The sequence below is a fragment of the Dicentrarchus labrax genome, unplaced genomic scaffold (assembly GCF_905237075.1).
Source record: "Dicentrarchus labrax unplaced genomic scaffold, dlabrax2021, whole genome shotgun sequence".
Taxonomy (NCBI): domain Eukaryota; kingdom Metazoa; phylum Chordata; class Actinopteri; family Moronidae; genus Dicentrarchus; species Dicentrarchus labrax.
Window position 1 is genome coordinate 10,797,017 of NW_026136705.1, and position 20,437 is coordinate 10,817,453.

The 20,437-nt window shown below is 43.4% G+C and overlaps 1 protein-coding gene across 15 annotated transcripts in view; it reads left to right on the forward strand.

The window, feature by feature from the left end:
* Window positions 1-20,437, forward strand: part of LOC127363603 (peripheral-type benzodiazepine receptor-associated protein 1-like) — a 63,976-nt gene that overhangs the window by 36,681 nt on the left and 6,858 nt on the right. For 4 of the 15 annotated variants that reach the window (XM_051400301.1, XM_051400291.1, XM_051400297.1 and 1 more), the window contains 22 exons: window positions 2,405-2,488; window positions 2,591-2,680; window positions 2,994-3,116; window positions 3,200-3,304; window positions 3,501-3,551; window positions 4,352-4,384; window positions 6,618-6,798; window positions 7,489-7,578; window positions 8,025-8,230; window positions 10,284-10,390; window positions 10,494-10,603; window positions 10,691-11,566; window positions 12,653-12,679; window positions 12,905-13,056; window positions 13,228-13,704; window positions 14,208-14,597; window positions 15,153-15,311; window positions 15,622-16,461; window positions 17,148-17,247; window positions 18,680-18,822; window positions 19,016-19,184; window positions 19,985-20,053. In XM_051400301.1, coding sequence (XP_051256261.1) covers window positions 2,405-2,488; window positions 2,591-2,680; window positions 2,994-3,116; window positions 3,200-3,304; window positions 3,501-3,551; window positions 4,352-4,384; window positions 6,618-6,798; window positions 7,489-7,578; window positions 8,025-8,230; window positions 10,284-10,390; window positions 10,494-10,603; window positions 10,691-11,566; window positions 12,653-12,679; window positions 12,905-13,056; window positions 13,228-13,704; window positions 14,208-14,597; window positions 15,153-15,311; window positions 15,622-16,461; window positions 17,148-17,247; window positions 18,680-18,822; window positions 19,016-19,184; window positions 19,985-20,053 — 4,582 coding nt within the window. Of the gene's footprint in view, window positions 1-2,404; window positions 2,489-2,590; window positions 2,681-2,993; window positions 3,117-3,199; window positions 3,305-3,500; window positions 3,552-4,351; window positions 4,385-4,801; window positions 4,823-6,617; window positions 6,799-7,488; window positions 7,579-8,024; window positions 8,231-10,283; window positions 10,391-10,493; window positions 10,604-10,690; window positions 11,567-12,652; window positions 12,680-12,904; window positions 13,057-13,227; window positions 13,705-14,207; window positions 14,598-15,152; window positions 15,312-15,621; window positions 16,462-17,147; window positions 17,248-18,679; window positions 18,823-19,015; window positions 19,185-19,984; window positions 20,054-20,437 lie in introns of all 15 variants that reach the window. The other 11 variants (XM_051400298.1, XM_051400300.1, XM_051400295.1 and 8 more) reach the window with 10 other exon arrangements.

Below are 20,437 nucleotides of genomic sequence, written 5' to 3' on the forward strand. Positions count from 1 at the left end.
CTGTTAAAGATTGCTTTCATGAGGACAAAACCACTCATGAAAGCAATTTGCTCTTAATATTATTCAACATAATCGAATAGAATGCATCAATTATTGTTATTGCTTGTTGTTGCTGAAATTAGAGGGTTAGTAATGCAGAGGGTTACTAAATGTCACTGGCTCAGCTTTCAAATCAGGCCTCTCCTCCAAACACTCATTCATGAGAGTCTTACACACCTCTTAGCAACAATAACTGCATATTGTGCCTGATTGCAGGTATCTAGCTTTGCTTTGCACTTTGCATTTCCATGTGAAAGTGGAACTTGAATTCAGTGCTGTGACTTAGCTGACTGCAACTGAAGGAAAAACTATGGTCAGATTTGTTATGTAATGCTGGGATTATTTTGATCGTGTCCCTTGGAAACAGAACAGTAGCACATTGCCCTTGCTGATTGTACAAGTGGGTCTCATGGCTTAAATAGACCATATTCCCTCTCAGCTCTGTATTGACTGTCTGTGTCAGGGTGGGAAATTGTGATTTTAGACATGAATTGATGTTGTTTTGTTTATTTGGAGCTGATGACATTTTACATCACATCAGCATAAATTTAAAAAAAAGCATACAATATCTAGAGAACGGATTACATAGTAGGAATAGTATCAGGAACGGGCTGCATGTGTCCCTACCCTTCACTGAGCCATGCATGTGCAATTATTGTGTTTTCATGATATAAATTTCTCTCCATTAAGATCATATCTGCACTCCCCTCAGTTAATAGCTGGTAGTGCAGTTTTCTGATTGCTAGAAGAAGTCATAATTAATGTGCTAGTGTATTTTCTAAGAAGTGATGTGCTGCTTTTAAATTCTGTTCTCTAAAATGTATTTATTTGTACATGGTTCCCTTAAATGCATACTTTATGTAGACACAGCTTTCTCAGTTTCCGTCCTAACTAAAGCTGCAACATTCTGAAGGGAATGAGCCAGTTGTTTTAGTTAGATAGTGTATTGCTGTGTATTACATTGATCTGCACAAGGGAGTACCTGAATGTAATTGAGCTTTGTCTTTTTGGTTTTACAAGCAATATGTGGAAACAGCTTCAATGTAGCTTGAAGGTTTTTCTCCTCATCTTTCATCCATCATAGACTAACTTGCTATCTTTCATAAAGCATGACTAAGTCATTGCGTAAAAGTGGGATCTTCAAGAGTAGGATATCTTAGATAGGTTAAAGGACTTACAGATGTAGGACAGAGCAGACACACACAATATTTTTAACCATGCTAACAATATTGGTCAGTCCAGACTTAAATATCTCAACAGCTGTGGAAAGGATTGCCATGAAATTTGATATAGACATTCATGGTGCCCAGAGGAGGATTTGTAACAACTTTAGGTCAAAGGTCATCAGGTCAAAATCTCTATTTGCCCAAAAGTTTGGTTTATGACCGATTACCTGCAGAACTAATGACATTCCCATCAGCCTTAGCTGTACTTTGTGTTTAGTGTTAATTAGCAAATGTTAGCATGCTAACATACTAAACTAGGATCATCAACATCGTAAACATTTATACCTGCTAAACATTACAGTGTTGCAGCATTGTCATAGCATTGCCATAGCATTTAGCTCAGAGCACCAGATCAGCCTCACAGAGCATGGCTGAATACTTTTTCTTTTTTATTTATAGAAAATTCCAGGACAAAAAAATATATAACCTGCATGTTAATGGCACCGGTTTGACCTACGCTATTGAGCTTTCCAAACAAAAATTAATTTGGACCCACAGCAAACGAACAGTTCAGTGACAGTGTCTGATTGTGAAACAGCTGACGGTACATTTAAGTTCCAATCAGTGGTGGTAGTCATGATTTGACTATACAACACAACATTCTCTCTTGGTACGCATTATTCAGGCCTTTAAAGCTGTGACTGATACACAATCAAGCAAATCAGAGCACAGATTGCAGTTTAATTATGGTTATTGTCTTGCTGTGTCATCACTGGTGAGAGTACAGTATCTCTTCCACTCGGCTGCTGGTGGTCTGCAATTAGCCTGTCTGTTGTGTAGCCTCCCCCCACACACTGACAGTGGTAATACTTGATTGAGGTCCTGTGGCCATGCTGGAATAAGCTGATTTCTCCTATGCTGGTCCTGCATGTAAGCTGCATTTAGAATAATTAAAGGATGCTAAGCTTTGTAATACCTCATTGCTATTGTGTCAGAGGTCAATATGGAACCTAAACCCAATGTATTCTGCATTGCAAACTATAAATGCAGTCATTACAGATCATTTTCCATGGTTTTGCTCTTATACAGTATATCATCCTTTCTGTTTAGAACCATACGAGCCAGATGTACTTTTGCAGCTATATTAGATTTCAGAATAAGGATTTGGTGTCTTTGCTTTGTTCTCATTGTCGGTTCAGGAAAGTGAGCTGTGCAAGAAGAGAAAAGAATGTGAAAACCTTGAGCATGAAGTAAAGAAGCGACAGAAGAGATGTCTGGATTTGGTAAGCAATCTTCCCTCTCCAGTGTTTCCTTCTCACATACTCTCTGGCATGGCATGGATTTCCTCAGATTTATCTGAATGTTGTCTTGTGGTCTGGTAACAGGAGAGCCAGCTTGAGGATGAGCGAGGCAAAAATGAGCAACTAAAGGAGGAGGCAGATCTCCTCAGGAGGAAGGCACAGCTGCTCGACCAGGTCAGTGTCTCTCTGTCGAGCTCCTTTATTTTTTCCCACATAAAGTGGATCTCAGTTTCATAGTTTTAGCAATATAGCTGTCAGTTGAGATCATGTTTTACTCACCAACTCAATGCTGAGATCTGGGGATGCAGTGACATCACTAGAAAGGAGCTCAGTAAGTCAAGCCAGACAAGTGCTCTGACAATCAAAGAGGTTCTAAAAGACTCTAAATTTTCACGTAGTTGTGGATTCAAATCTCGCAATACCCATTAGGGATGATGACCAAAACTGTGAAACGGTCCAGTCAGCTAACCTGCTGTTGTTTTTCCAGACTCGGGCTGAGAATGAGGAGCTGAGGGAAGATCTCTCTGAAGTGACCGCTCAACACAATTCAGTTCTCGAGGAGAACCAGAGACTCCGTGCCAAACTGGAGAACCTAGAGCAGGTCCTAAAGGTACTGCTGGGGGTCAGATCCTATGTTATCTTAAATTTCACTCTTTACCGTACCACTTGAATGATTGCCTTCTTTCTGAACAGCATATGCGAGAGGTCGCCGAGCGAAGGCAGCAGCTGGAATTGGAACATGAGCAGGCACTGGCTATCCTTAAGTTCAAACAGGATGAAATCAAACGGTTACAGCGGGTAAGAACCACAGGTTCTTGCACATATTTGCTTTTAGTCTAATTCTGGGAAATGGGGGGCTTTGTCCAGCAGGAGGCAACCTTTGGGCACCAATAAAACATCAGGTTTTGTCAGCGGAGCTCACTGTGTTGTTAATTAGACTTTTATGAGCAAACAGTCAACAGTTCACTGACTTTAATGTCTTTTTAATCGTCAGGCTCAGTTATTCGCCAAGAGGGAGCATGAGGGAGTGGTTCAGATGCTGGAGGTGAGTGTGTATTAAAGCCACTGTGAGTACTCGGCAAAGAAGATAAGCAAATTTGTATCCCATGTAGTGCTTTTATAACCCCACAGTAAAACCCTGAGTTTTTTTTTTCAAGAATTTAGGATGACTAACCAAAGCAAAAATCAAAGGTGCCAGTGTTTATTACAGTCACACAAGAGAGCGGAACTTAATTCACTAAGCCCCAACATAAGAGAGAGGAGGAGTGCTGTTTGGACTTCCTCAGTGTTTTTCTGTTGCACTACATATTCCTGTCTGAGGAGATAAAATCTAATTTATTATTGAAGAGGGTGTTTCTTATCTCCAACACTAAGCAAAAAGAGCATTAATATTGAATTATTTCCCTGTTCTTAGCAGACAAAAGACCCAAGCAGCATGGACATACAGTTCAATGGGCTCTTTATTCTTATCTAAACACCTGGCAGAGAAGCTGTGGCAAAAAATACTTGATCTCATATTTTTGTAGCACTCATGGGCCCCGAAAACCGTTTGAACAGATGGCTTCTCCGCTGCCATGTGACGTTTATACTTGGTCTCAGTGTGAGTGTAACACACGTTGAATTCAAAATGAATCCAGACAGTCGATGACAGTTGAAGTCCCCATCTGTCTGATTGGCTGCTAGTTTTAAATGATGAAAAAAAACTTCAGAGCCTGCAACAAAACCTCAAATACTTCATTATCTACAGTTGATGACTGTATATGTGTGCTGTCTGTGCTCCGTTTTTCACACTGTACATTTCGTTACGTGAGTTTGTTTCTAAATGAAGTGTGTATTTTATTTTAGGAGTTGACTCAGCTTGTGTTGCGGAGGGAGCTGGTAGAGTATAGTTTGCTCCTGTTTTTTTAAAAAATGCCCATTTCCTTCCTCTTGCTTTGTTTCTCTCCCTTTCTGTCTCTCTATTTAAACCCGAAGCATCACAGGAGAAAGTCTCTTTCCCTTCTGAAACCCTGAGCTTTGTTGCCATGTCAACAACCTGCCTTTTGCAATCTGTTAAATACTGTTTTTGAAAGATTAAAGAGAATATTTGTGTTCATTCAAAAGGCAGGTGTTGTGAGTGCCAAGACACAGTCTAGTGATTCTGGCTCCTGACAGGATTTTCTTGCCGACCTGTTCTCAGACTGCAGTGTTTCTACTCTATTAATATGTTTTGTCTTGCCAGATTCATTGTTTCACAAGCATGTGTTTACTTCTGTATACTTTTTTTGTCATTTGTGTTGTCTTTTTGCTAACCAGAGTACACTGGACTGCATGCAGGTACTGTTAACCTTTAGCCTGCTTTACCTTCTGGGCCAAATTATTTATCTTCCTGTCACAAAACCATCCCTAGCTCCTGTAGATAGACCCACCAAACCCCAGTCACTTTGATTTGAACCCTCCCAAGTTGAAAGAATGTACCCAGGTTTGTACCTCATTTGTGTTTTATACATACATTGAAAGCAACAACACTGCGGACATTACTGTAAAACAGTCTTTCCTAAACGCTTCATTTGGCCACCAAGGCCCATTTGTTGCTGATACATGTTTTTAGCTTACCAAAGTGTGTGTAAATCAGGTCATTCACATGGGGCCAGAGAGCGGTGTATCTGTGGCACAGTTGCACTGAGCACAGTTATCATGCTTATCATGCTGGCTTGTTTATTTGATCTTGTTATATTGAGGTAGAATCTCCCTTTGTGCATACCCCACACATCACTGAGAGTCGCATTGCTGTTTGTAAATGAGTATTCATTTGTGCTCAGTGTAGCCAGATAACGACTGACTGTAGACTGCGTAGGTGAGAGCTGACAGGAAATGTTGTTTCATGCAGTTTCGTGCAGAGGCTTTTGTCAGATCAGCCTGCCAGGAAACTCCCCCCGCAACCTGAAGTGAAATCAACCACATATAGAAACTCAGTAGGGCTACGACAGACCTCTGTAGTGTTCTGGCAAATAACCCTTGTGTTTAGTGGCTTTATTAAAGTGAATGCAGTGTAAGACAGAAGCACAACATATAACTTCTCAAAACCTATGCTACTCCTGTTTCCCATCTTACCAGAGAACTGCCCGCCTTTATTTCCCTCCCTTTTTCTTTCCACTGAACCTCTAGTTCATGAAGCTTATAACAAATGTTTCACAGACAGTTTGCAGTATATTGTCTTGATGTAACCTTATATTGCAATACTTCATTTTGTAATGGAAGTAGCAGTGTATTATATGTTTGCCATATTGTGTTGTTCCATCTGTCAATCCACCAAAATAATCAGCGATCAGATGAAAAAAAAAGAAAGTTTTCCATAGTTACTAAGTTAGCGGCTGTATATGCATAAAAGGTCTCTGCATGACACTGAGAAATTAGAGAGAGGGTTACTTTTACATACAGGGTCCTATTTTAAACCGTGCAATGACACGCACAGAGCTGTGGGTGCAAGGACTGTGTGGGTATCTCCAAGTGCACCTGCTATTTTGGTTCATGTATGTGCAGAAGCACAAATAGAAAAAGGGCTGGGTGAAGGTAAATAGAGATCTGAGAGTGTGGGGATTAATAAATATACTCTAAGCCAGTCACATCACTGTGCCAATCACAATGGTGCATGATGACACAAGCTCAACATTACGCTGTAGTCTTGATGGTGCTGAGCGGGATGATGTGAACACACAGCACCTCATATCTGCAGCTAGAGGCAGATGGTGTCACGGGTGGGCGGGCAAAACAAATTTCAGGGGTCAAGAAACTATCAAGCGGTTGAACTCTGGCTGCACTGGTCGTTGCGCTGCGACAAAAATAGGGTTAGATCCCTCCACATTACTGATGTGTTACAATAAAACACTCAAAACGCTCCTGTGTTTAAACACTACTTTGCCAACCTATTAAGCAAAGCTTACCTCACTTGCTTGTGTGTTTTTAAAAGCACATAGTAAATTCTAACACTTGAAATGTATTGATTATAACAAATTGGTGATACCTCATATAATGGTGTTGAAAGGTGGATTCTCCCATTTAAAGTCAAATGGTTAAAAACTGTGTTTTTATTGTATGTGTGTTTCCTCTGTCTCTTACGCCTTATGTGTAGTCAAAGGTACGAGATCTGGAGGAGAAATGTCGCAGCCAGAGTGAACAGTTTGGCTTGCTGTCCCAAGAGTTGGAGAAGTTTCGACTGCAGGCCTCCAAGGTGGACCTGGCCGGCTCTAGCCTCCTTAACAATCCCAGCCTCTCTGTTCTGACCAATGGGGTGGGCCTGACTACTGAACGAGGTGAGCTCTGCCACCATGACATGAACTTGTAATATTCATGAAAATAGATTCTTTACTACAAATAGCTTCTTTGTGCTTTTTCTTGTATAACAGTTAGTGCTTTAAAGAGTATTTAAAAACTAGGTGAAAGAAGCAGATTGCTTTGGTTAATTTATAATATTACAGAATGCTTACCTGCATATAACTGCATATTAGCAGTAAATGAATGGTATCAGCTTCCCCTAATTGATGACTCTCAGAACCAAGAAATAACCTCAACGATCTGCCTTTCAGAGTCTTCTTTCACTCTAATAGTCTAATAGTGATTGTTATTTTTGTCTCACCATTATAATTGTCTCAACATAATTTAACCTGTATCTAATCTTTGTAAGTGTTCTTGTATTCTTTCAGTTTCAAATGACGTCTTATCATAAAAAAGAGGAATTGAGTTCCTGGCACAAAGCATGGCTTTGAAAATGTAGACCAATAGCGCCAATTCACTCATGGACCAAATGCCTTGAAAAGCATCCAAATCCATTTTTAAACTGTCCCATCAGCTTTCAGCTTTCAGCTTTTAGCATAGGGATTTTTCATTATTGACTTTGCAGTTTCTTCTTAGTAAGGTCACAGCCACAACAGTGCAAATCTAGTCCACATCTTTCCTGATGTATGTATCCAACCTTTTTCTCCTACCCTGTCCATGTGTTTTAGACTGCACTGGTGGCTCATGGGATATGGTGTCTCTGGGTGAAATAGCCTTCTGGAGTCTCGAGGGAGGTGACACTCTCTCCTGCCCTGAGGGTAATGATCCGCTCGGTTTCTGTCTCTGTTACTCATGATACGTGTTGGGCACTGTCACAAAAGCATGGCATGTTTTAACCTGTCATCCCACCCTCACCGTCACAGTCCAGCGCCGTAACAGAGCTTGTCTGTACTGCTCACCATCACATGAGGGTCGGTGCTCGCGCGCCGCGGTGAGAAACAAACCAGTTAAGCCCCTTAACAGTGCTGGTGTGACACACGTCGCCACAAGGTGGTGTGACCTCTGACCTCAGACAGATGGAGACAGGATTTTTTCCTCCACTGTTTAATCAGCCAGGTTCAACCTTGAGCCTCCTGCATGTCAAGCAGCGACCTCACCCACCTAGCTGCTCATGGATTCAGCCGGGTTAACCAGCGAGAGGGCTGGGGTTTTCTGTTAAAGTCATGGATTAGGTATTATCCTCTTCCTGTCTCTCTCCTTTTAGATGTGGCCGCTGCTCTGCGGATGGGGGCCACCCCTCACGCCGCAGGGCTGTCCAGGGTGGAGCGATCGCCAGTCACCAAGCACAGAGAGCTGCCCACCATCAGCGTCAGCAAGTCAGGCTCCTCCTCCAGCAAGTCAGAGACCGCACACCTCACCCCCAAGTCCGACACCCACCTCAGTCCACACAAATCGAGCCCAACACATGAGGTACCAGCCCAGGATGTACAGTGCATCACTTGCTACTCATTTCATAATTAATACGTTACTTTATTCATTATTTATCAGGGGCAACACACATTAATTAACATCAATATGTGTCATATTCAGACAAAATCCTTTTATCTGCTGCCCCTCTGCAGGTTGATGTTATGCATTAATAAACAAACCTGAAATACAAATAGAAGAAAATCAGAATGTTCGTTTTTAATTGAATTGTGATCCCCCAGGAGCAGACACTCACTGTGGTGTCAGATTCAAATTGAAATTGTAATTTGCTGCTAGAAAAATTATATTATATTGACTTTATTGCAGTGCATTAATAATGTTTTACCACACAGCGCTGACTGTGATTAAATATACTTATGACTATTTTTAGTGAAATTGAATGCACTAATTAGTCAGTGTGCATATCACTGATTAATAAGTTTATTCAATTTATGTCACATGGGGTATATTTTGCATGTCAGGCGAAGAAATAATGGTAATTCTGGCCAAAACCCAAGAGTATATGCTACCTTTCACTACATAATACAGTTTATTAACCTGGTTGCACCAGATGGTTTGTTACACAGGAGTTTGATGTTGGAAGCTTTGTAAAAGGGCAGGCACTTTCAAAAAAATACTTTGCAGGTGATTGGATGAGCCATCTGTCTTTCACAGATCAGATCAACGAACAATACAACGTAGTCATGCTCTTACCGAAGCCCATCGGGAGAAGAGCATCTTTTCCATCAAGAAATGCCTTCAGTGCTGTTCTTTGCTCTTCTCAATCTTCTCAATGAAGAAACACTCTCCAGTTCACATATAACTGATGCTAGCAGCATCTACTCTAACCTCTTTAGCAGCAGCCACTGTTGTTTTCGAGCAAACGCTCACAAGTCATTCGTCGTGCCGTAGCTGCCAGTAGGGCCTTATAGGAAGCTGATTGGTCCGAACCACTATGGTTGGACACAGGAGCATAGCATGAGTCCAGCTGTCTCACAAGCTATTTTTATATATGTTTATAACCTGAGTCAAAGGGCTACTACATTTGAAGCCAACCTTAATATCTGCGAGACAAAATAGTTTTATTTTTGGTTAGTGATAATTTGAAGCCCTGGTTGTAGATTTGTAATAATGCTCCCTTTTTCACCCAGGTTATATCATTGTGCAGAACCCCTGCCTGCAGTTCTTCTGCTTTCTTTGTTTCTACATAGACAGGCAGATTGCTCATCAAGATTACCAAGACCGCCATGCACGATCACATTGTGTGGATTTAATGGATTAAAAAGCCCTCTTTAACCTCTCTGTCATCTCACGCGAGTGCAGACTGTTGCTGAATATGCTAGAGCTCCCTCTGCTCATTCATAAAAGACGTTTTTTTGGATCGGCCGCCATGTTTTAGTATTTTTGTTGTGCCATGTCTCCAAAAGAGTCAGTGTCTGGTCTCGCATGACAGACAGGTTGGTGGTCTTTTCATCTAGTTACTCGTCTGCACACAGTTCAATAAAGCTCATATTTAGTGAGATAATCCACTCTCCTCTGTGGATTATGAAGGTTATACAGTAGTAGTTGTAAGTGATTATCTTTAAAAAGGTTTTCTCCAGGGAGCTATAAATATACAGCCTCTCTTATTGTATTGTGTGTAACCACTATGAATGGGAATCAAACTCCAAATCAGGTATCGAGGTGATTCTCTACTAACTAGTAACTCCCTATAAGAAGAATATTGTACACAGCATTTTCACATGAGAAGTAATGTATGGTAGCTAATAACTAGCTTTGTATTTACAGTAAATAGATTTTGGAGAAGCCATCCTTTCCCCAGAAAATATATGAAACATGAGAAATATTTAGTTGCACTGAAGAAAACACCCACTTTATTTGGAATATGCTATTTCACAGCCATTTCACAACATTTTGTCTACTTCTGGTTTATATGGATTTACTGTGTTAAAATAATGATATAATATTTTTACATACCCCTTTTCAATTAGTTTTTTCAGACTAGTGCAAGCTGTTTTAGGCCAGGCAATTCACCCTGTGTCCGTGGTGTTCTCAGGTGGACACTGCCAGTGAAGTGGAGGAGCTGGACATCGATGTAGCCCCGGCACCTTACACAGCCAGCAGAGGAGCAGCAAAGCTTCAGGTCTTCATTGCAAGATATAGGTAAGTATTAAACTAAGGCTAAGAATTGACTCACTATGTCAATATGTATACTTAAGTTTCTTAATATGTGCTGAAAATAACTTCTAACTAACATTTTTAACAGCTATAATCCATATGATGGACCCAATGACAACCCTGAAGTTGAGCTCCCACTCACTGCTGGAGAATATATCTATGTGTATGGAGACATGGATGATGATGGCTTCTATGAAGGTAGGTCTGGAGTGTAAACTGTTGCATCTACAGTTTCATATTTCTGTCTTTACCTGGTATTCAGTGTTCTGCTGTGGCTCCTTACAGGTGAGCTGATGGATGGACGGAGAGGGCTGGTCCCCTCTAACTTTGTGGAACGCGTATCGGATGACGATGTCATGAGCACTCACCATCCAGAGACAGGGGACATATCCCATAACTCCCTGCTAGACAGCAGTCTGCACAGTGCCAGCCACCAGCATCACCTCCACACGGGCGTCAGCGCCTCAGAAAGGACAGAGGTTTCTGCCGCCTCTGGCCCTGCCTCAGCCCCCTCAGATTCATCATCGGCCTTGGCTGTCCCAGCCCCCCTCACCAACGGCCTGGACTTGGATTTGGAGGAGGTGGGAGTGGACATTGTGCCTTACCCACGTAAGCTCACCCTCATCAAGCAGCTTGCCAAGAGCATCATCATCGGCTGGGACCCTCCGTTGGTGCCGGCTGGGTGGGGCAATGTGTGGAGCTATAATGTGTATGTGGACCAGGAGCTGCGGCTCAATGTGCCCTTCGGTTCTCAGACCAAAGCGGTGCTGGAGCGGCTCGACATAAACCTCAAGGCCTACCGTGTGTCAGTGCAAAGCCTGACAGAGAAGGGCCTCTCAGACCAGCTGCGCTGCAGCTTGCTGGTCGGTCGGGACGTTTGTGTGGCGCCCACACAGCTGCGTGTGGAGAGGATCACCGCCACCTCTGCCAACCTGACCTGGCTGCCCAGCAACAGTAACTATGTGCACATTGTGTCCTTGAATGATGAGGAGTGTGAGCTGGTGAAGGCTGGCTGCTACTCGCTGTGCCTCAATAACCTCTTGCCCAGCCTGCAGCACACAGTCAAAGTGGAGGCACGGCCGCACCGCACACCATGGGAGTTACCTGTGGAGCGGCGTGAACACAGAAGCGCTACAATCACCTTCACCACACTGATGGCAGGTCAGGATTTAGAATTTTATCTGTTTTCTCAAGGTACACTACAATTTTTCCTAATTCAGAATGAAATCATATCAAACATTTAAGTTGGACAAGAGTAAGTGGCCCAGTCTGCCTCAAATGTTTGATCCAGAATTCACAGACATCTCAGATGAGTAGATTCTCTGAACTTCAATCAACTTAAAATGCATTCAAGTCATTTTCGTGTATAAGCTCTGTTGTTTGTGTGTATGTGTGTAAGAAAGAGAGCCGAGATCCTATTCAGAAGCTTTCCAAAGCTTTGTGTGGATAATATGATGAGCAATTTCCTGGAAAGATTTGTAATTCTAACAGTTTGCACACGTGGCTATGGTGTTTGGTGATTTAATAGACAGTAGCACTGCTGGTCGGGATTGTTGAGGCGGTCACTTCCACCATTAATGTGAGGGACTGTCTGTAGGCGACCTCTCTCAAAGACAAACGCACCTCTTAAATTAGAAGAACACACTTTCATATTAACCCAATGTGTCCAAATTAAGATATTTTATATTCAGTAGTGGGGATTCTGTGCCTCCCACACAAGGACATCAGTTTATTCATGAGAGCTGCTTTTGTGCTACTCTGACGTACCTCTGTTTTATTAAATAGCCAAAGCACCTTGGCCCTGAATGCATTTCTTCAAAGGGAAGGAAAATATGTGATTCGATTGGCCATGACAGATGCCATCCTCTACCACACCAACTGATCAAATATTCCTACTCATGACATGATTTTGAGAGAAGTAGGGTTCTTTTATCGTGGCAAGTTGTTCTTTCCTTCATCTTGAAGTGCACTTTTCCCTTTTGTTTGACATTTTACTACCTGGAGCGGAGGCTCAATGAATTGGAAATCCATGTAAATGAGGAAGCTCTGCGTTGAGTTTTTGATCCCAAACATCATTTGATGTCAGTTCGTGGTACGGCATTTCCATTCTGCTCCTCCCAGTTAACAGTCATTCATAATTTTCATGAATAAACCGTAGGCCTGTAAGATGCATACTTGTGATGAGTGTCATATTAGATTTGAGTTGTATTTCTCTAAATGATCATTCAAATTTGCTTTTGCTCAAAGTTTCATGCCCACAGTCTGGGAACCCAGGTATATGGTTTCTAAATTTCTTAAGTAGTATTAGATTTTTTCTTGGTAGAATCTTGTGCCCATTGTGATAATTATTTCGTATCCCAAGCCTTGTTTTGTTTTCATCATTGAGTGAATATTAATATATTATATTATTATTAAAACATTATATACTATATTAATATGAAAACATTTCTCACCTTGTGCCTGCCACTGGCTGTGGTATGATGCTTTCAATTCCTACAGGTCCACCTGATGCTCCTCTGGATGTACAGCTGGAGCACGGTCCCTCCCCGGGGATTGCCCTCATCAGCTGGCTGCCAGTCACAATAGATGCGGCAGGGACCTCCAACGGAGTCCGTGTCACTGGATACACTATATATGCTGACAAGAAAAAGGCAAGAACGTGGAATTTTCTGTGGGACTTTCCTTTCAACCAAGCATTTTGTTATTGTTTAATTTCAGTGTATATCTATCTTTCTATGGGATTTTGTAAGCTGGCATACGGTTTTATGATGTCCATGTGACATGGCCATTTTAAAAACACACCTGTCATTCTCCTATCCAAGGTGCTGGAGGTGTCTTCCCCAACAGCCGGCAGTGCCCTGCTGGGCCCCTCTCAGATCCAGTCCCTGCAGGCAGCTCAGGATCTCACTGTCCGCACCATGTCCGCCCATGGGGAGTCCTGTGACTCTTTTCCAGTCAATGTGCCCTCCAAGCTCGCCGCCATCATGGCAGGTCCAGCTATCACCACCCCAGTTGTGCCACCCCTACCCTGCACTCCTGCAGAATCCAGTAACCTGCCCTCACCACGGTCCTACGGGAACTCTGCTGCCAAAGTCTCCATGCTGCCCAGCAGTTTGCCATCAGACACACACATCGCTGGCCTCACAGTGGAGGTTGCTGCCAACACTCCTCATGCTCTCCACTCAGAAGGTCTTCTCTCATCTGCCTCATATGTGCAGGCCTGGGCCAACCCCTCGTCTGGTGCTGCCTTGGCTGTGTGTGAGGCCACATTACCAGTAGCCTCCACCATTAATCCAATGGTAATCCTCACTCTGCCATCTTTGCACATATAAGAGGCCACAACTTGTTTATTTTTCTAGATCAGAGGTTTTCAAACTGTGAGGTGTCGTCTCCAGGGGGGAGTGGGAAAGCTTAAGGGAGGATACTGAGAGAGAGATTTGAGGCAAAGGTAGTTCATGAGATGAGAGGGAGGGAGAGTTTTGGTGTATTAAAAAGAACAACAAGTTAGTTATTGTAGATTGGTGAGCTTATCAACACAGGCTGTGACATACAGCTCATGGAGCCAATTAAGGTAGTCTGGGCCCTGAGTGACACGTTTGCATCAAAATTTGTAATCTTTTTCTGAGTCACAGCTCAGTGAAATATTACTCTTTCCGTGGATATTGCCAATCGCAAACAAACTTCCATAAAGCTGCTCAGAAATAATAGTTTTCTCAGTTTCGTCTAATGGGGGGCCCACATTGTCAGACTGTCCTTGAAGTTAATTAGACAGTGTTGTACTGACAGTGTCTCTCATCTTCAGGTTAACGTGACCTCCCCCACCAGCTCAGCACCACAACCATCCCCAGTAGCATCACCAGCACCTACACAATCACTAGTGACGGCAGCAGCAACAGCAGTGTTGGAGCAGCGCAGAGACACCGACAGCCCTGGATCAATACGTCCTTTCCCATCTATCACAGAGTTCATTGAGGAGTCCAGTGCCAAGCTCAGGACACCTGAGCGCATCCCTTCCCCACCCAAAGCCCCGATCACAGAACTCCTTAACCTTCAGGGCACTAACCTCCTCCAGCCCCCCTGCACTTCACCGCTGGAGTCCGAGGTAGAGGAGGAGCGAGAGAACACACGCTTGGTGTCCATTGAGGAGTTCTTGAGACAGGACCAAGAGCCAGCATACTGTAGGACACAGCAGGTCAGCCCCAATTTGTTGACACCTACTTACTTAGTCTTCGTTACAAAAATCTATACAGCACGTAGGCGTAGAGGAGTCAGTTGTAAGCCTGTAAATGAAGTGGGATTGTTGCAGGAGTTTCAGTCAGCGCCAGCAGAGCTGAATATTTCCTGCTGGTTTTCCAGGTTAATTACATTAATTATATCATTAGGAATGATTGTTTTATACTGCTGAGAAATACTGAAACTGTGAAATAATAATAAAAAATTCTGGGCCATGTTGTCCCTGCTGCTGTGGTATTAAAATATGTGGTCTAGTTGAGATGCACCCTGCAGACACTCTGATTAAATATACTTATTTAGTTGATAAGTATATTTCACAAGTATATGCCTTGGGACAAAGCCAGAAGACCGTACAAAGCCCAGCCATGTTCTATATTTAATTCTGCAGTATAGCTTTGTTTAATGTGTGCATTAGTATCAGCAACATGTTATTGGTTAACTTGCAGATTTATTTATTTTGCTCAATATTCAATGGAATGACTAATGAGGATATGAAATGTACATTTCTTTGCAGAGTTATGGCAGAGGGCTTGTGGAGCCTTCCAGTGACCAGTACCATGCAGACAACAGTCGTTCAGATCTGTCTGACATCCTGGAGGAGGAGGAGGAGGATCTTTACTCTGACCACCTTGGTGAAGCACAGGGCAGAGGCTACCACGTTGGAGCTAACAGGGTAAAGGAATGAGTAACTAGATATTTTCTAGCCATGTAGTGTACCCACATTTGCACAGGCACTTTGTGGGATTAGTTTGATTCAGTATGCTTCTTTCAGTTTGTCTTGTCATTGTCCTCGTTTCTCAGTCATATTTTTGATCATGCATGATTGAGATTGTTTTTGTTTTTTCTTCCTCTTTCTTTTCTCTTTCCTCTGCATCACCGGGTTGTCCTTTGTTTTGTCTGCACTTCCCTTATTTTCACTGAACGATATGATATCCCATTGCCACCAACCCATTCTTACTCGCTTTGACCTGTGGCCCTTGTAGTCACGCAAGTTGGAGACCCCAGACAGTGATGAGGACGTTCTTGAGAGGATTCTAAAGTTGCCTCCTCAGGTCTGCCACAACAAGCAGCTGTTCATCATTCCTGAGGTGACAGAGGAGGAAGATAGCAGTCAGGAAGAGCATTTCATCCACAGTCAGCCTCGGCCCAGGTCCAGCCGTGTTCACCCCAGAGACTCAGAACGCCTCCATCATGCCCCCCAGCACCACTCACATCACCCCAACCCACACGCTCCCCCTCACCATCACCACTACAACAGGGATCCCAGATCTCTTACCAAAGAGCCTTTACTCAGGCATGGACCCTTGCAGGTCAAGCCTAAGACACAGCATAGGGTGCACTACGCAGATACAGTTGACACCATCAGTTACCCTGAAGAAGAAGACATGAGTTTATATGAGGGTCGCACCAGCAGGCGGGTCTCGGCCCGCTGTCCTCCCCAGCCGACCCCCAACAGCAAAGAAAGAGTACTGCTCAGAGGGCTAGGGGACCGCCTTAGGAGGGAGGCCATGCTCAGGAGTCAGATGGCTGTTGCCGCGGCAGCCAACCCCGGCTATGGTCTTACCCCGCCAAGACCCTACCCAGTCAGCAAAACAGTACCGACTCTGAGGTCCCCTGTCAGTCGCGGGGTGGAGATTGACGTAGAGTACGGCACAGATGACAACGAGGAGCCCGTGGAGTACGGTCCCAGGGAGGTGGTGACAGAGCAGATGAGTTCTGAGTGGTGGGTAGAGGGGGCTCAAATGGAGCCCTGCAGACCTATTCACCGCCGTGGGCTGAAGGCCGATCCACTGGTAAATGTTCCTGCAGGCCAGCTACAACGGGTGCGTTGTCCTGCTCCCTCCTCCTCCCCGTAGCAGTGTGGATCTAACCCTCTGAGTCCTTTAGTGGATATCACTTAACTCCATTGCTCAGTAGATCTACGTTTCCATCATCCTCACTGCAGTGGACAGAGGGAGGTTAGGTGGTACATTTTATGGCACATTTTGTGAGTGCAATATATAGTATTTTATTTAATAATGGCACATTAATCAAGTTGCCAAGATGTGGCAAAAACAAGTTTAAACCTTCATCACCCAGTGGCTCCAGACTTGTAATCTGCATAAGATTTTGTGTCAGCCATCAGCGTATCTGAATCTGTTCTCCCTCTGGCTGACTGCACCTTGGAAACCACTCAGCGCTTGTCTTAAACTAGTCAGTGCTGCCTTGTCCTGCATTAGCTTACAGTGGATGTGCTTTGGTCTGTGTCTGCACCACCACCACAAAACAAAAAAGGAACATATGTATGTTGAAACAGTAGAATGATAGAAACCCCTGGGTTTTTTTTTTGTTTTTCATGAGGTCTCCATCTTTACTGACATGACAAGTAACTCAGATGGATTAGCATTAGCTGAAACATAGATTATTGTTTTAAAAAATGAACAGGTGTCCTCTCCTCCCCAGTAGTGAATGTGTTTCTGTATTACACGTTTGTCTTATTGTCTTGTTTCTTTTTCTGTATGTTGAGCAGGACTCCAGCCAAATCCCTCCAGCTGATGCAGGTCCGTCGTGGGGAGCCCAGGCTGAGCTTTCTTCTAAACCAGCATGCTTGCAGACCAGGCAACTCAAAGGTCAGAGACTCTTTCCTCTTTTGTTTTCCTGGTTTCCTCTTACTAAAACATGCAGTGGAAATGTATGCTGCGACGCTGAAAACACCTGTGCTTTCTGTTGGCAGTTCTCACACATGATGGTAGTCAGATTAGCACCTTGTGTAGGAAGGGAGGGAGGGGAGAGGGTCAGGGAGGAGGAGGTGCTATAGTTGCAGTGAAGAAGAGGGAGAGAGCCTGCTAAGCTGAGAACCGGCTTAACCCAAAGTGGCTTGTCATGACAGGAGGAAGTGACAGACATTAAAATAGTAACCTCGATTAGCCAGCAAAGAAACGGCCTGCAGTGTGGACGTTTGAGCCCCCTCTCATCATCTTCTCCCGCTCTCTTCCTTTTCTTCTCAGTTCCTGTTGTGATGACACAGGCCACGCACTCATTCAGTAAACCTGACCTTTCTGGTATATGCGTGGGTGCACAGTTGACTACACACACAAATGCATAAGTGTACACGTGCGCATAGATAGAGGAAGGGAGCAGTGAGAAGTTCTGTCCTATCTACTAGAATATCAGTGAGGATGTGAAAGTGTGCAAGTTCTCTGCCCGTGACTTTTGCCACAGATGGGCTGATTCTCCCTAATGAGATAGAGAACACGTCTCTTTGGTGCAGCTTAAAGTCTCGCTACAGCTCTTCAAATGTTTTGCTCGTAGTCGAATAGGCGACACATCAGCCACACCGGTGTCATAACTATGTTGGTATGCTTTGGACAGTGCTTTAAGTCAAATTGAATTGCTGCTTTGCATGACATTCCACCTTCTTTTTGTATGTAAGCTTGTGTGTCGTCATTAAACGTCCTCAGATTTAGATTAGAGAGTGGGTCAAACACTGTTTCCCCCGTGGCTTGCTTGCTGCAGATCATGAACGGGTGCACGTTTGTCAAACGGCTCACACAGCTTAGGATCAGTGGTTTAGCTTGATTACCTCTTTTAAGGACATGCCTGTGCTCGGCGAAAACTGCTCAGAGAGGCACTGCAGTTGGTGGGCAGTGGGGGAGGGGCATGCTGGCTGTACTGTTTGCAGAACTCATTGCAAGCTATGCATGGCTTGTGTGCGAAGTAGTGTAATAGTAGTGACAATAAAAATGTTATAAAGACAAAGTTTACAAGGCAAAAGAAAAATGAATTGCATTGAGGCAAAAATCTATATAGAACAATGCAAACATGAACACAAAGAATTATATATTATTTGTTTTAAGCAACAAGCCAGACTTGTTAAACCTATAGAAATACTTTCAAGAGGTTACTCATTTAGTGCGGGGGTCTTAATACAACCAGAGCTCTAAACAAAAGGAATGTGTGAATCATTCAGCTGAGAACACGCATCATTTAATGATGGCAGTCGTGTTCCTTATGCCCCTTGTTGGCAAATTAAGCATTGTCACTGTGTGTGTGTGATTGCAGGTGGGGTTGATTCGTCAAAGGTGAAAGGAGACAGTGATATACGTATCTTTGTGGCCCTCTTCCCTTACGATCCTGCCACTATGTCACCCAATCCTGATGCTGCTGAGGAAGAGCTGCCATTCACTGAAGGACAGATCATCAAAGTACGTCCCCACACAGCTTACACTCTATGTATACATATATATTGTGTGTGTGTGTGTGTGTGTGTGTGTGTGTGTATATATATATATATATATATATATATGAAGTCAGCAATGTTACAGAAGCGTGTGAAAGAGGCATTAGAGTTGACCTCATTCCATTAAAGTAGATACATTTTTACACCCCTCTCCTCAGGTTTACGGAGATAAAGACCCAGACGGGTTCTACCGAGGAGAGTCTGGTGGTCGTCTGGGCTTTGTGCCATGTAACATGGTGTCTGAGATCCAGGTGGAGGATGAGGAGACCCGGCAGCAGCTCCTGCAGCAGGGCTTCTTGTCTACAGCGGCCTCCATGGAGAAGATAGGTAGGTGAAACTGTCACTCTGAGGTTTAGCAGTTCTGTTAGAGTTACAGATTGGTACATTTTGACATCCTTTACCATAGGTGTAATTTGTAATGTTTTACTCATGATTTCACCGCTGTTCATGTTTAAGTGGGAAGTGAAAATAGCAGCACATGTGTTGCAGAATCCACACCGAAAATATCCATCATTCAGTTCATTTTACTTTCCTGGCCTTCACATTGGCCGGCTGTGTAAAGCGACACTTTCAAAAAGCTGTTTTCCAGATGAGACTTGGATTGGCCTGTTGATCTTTTAACGTAACAGGAAGCACAATGAAAGCCCTCATCAGATCAGATTACATTTTGGTTCAAATACATTTAAATGGACCCAAAAATGTTCCCTGAGGCTCTACTTTGTATGTATATATGGGTTCTTGTTCACTGTGTTGCTATTAAGGAAATCATAACCATCTATTCTCAGTCACTGACTGCATTTCAAGCAGGTGTCTAAAAACATAAACTCAAGTCAAAGTGTTTGCCTGTGGTGAGTGGTAGCGAGCCACCCAGCAAAGTCTTTGCTTCTGTTTCCTGCTTTCTACCCAGAGCGGTATTTGCAGATGGTTTAACCTTTTCCCTTCCACTTGTTCTCACTGCTGTGTCTGCTGCTCACTGGTTGTCATTTTTAAATTGCTCTTCACTGGCTTTTCATTGTCTACTTTGTCCAGTCTGCTTCTCTCAAAAATTGCACCTCTGTGTTTCTTTTTGGTTTCAATTTTTTATTTTTATTTTTATTTTTGGTTTTCCTTTCTAAAACTCCATAAAGGCACTCGCACACATGCACAGCTTCCGCGTCGCCCTGTTCCACCGCCGAAACCGAGACGATCCAAGAAAGGTGTGTCTCGCTGCAGATTGCGGCTTCCCACCTCTCTCCTTTATTCTCTTCTCTGGTTTGCTTCTCTTTCTGTCTCTTTCACTTGAGCTTTCAGTTGCTGCTTCTCACTCAGAGACCAGGGGGGATTTTTAGGTCAGCTACTGTAGTAATTAAACCAGACAACTTCCCAGCATTAGTAGCTGCAGTAGTTTCATTTTCTATAATTAAGACCAAACTTAAGTCCAAACTTTCTTTATTAGTGCTCATAGGCTCCCCAGAGTAACTTCATCTTTCCACAGGTTCACTTTTGATTTTGACAGCTTCACAAATGTAAAAATGCCAATACATGAGTACTGAGTCAGTCCTGTCAGCTTCCATTGGCTATTGATGTAATGCAGTGCAGAC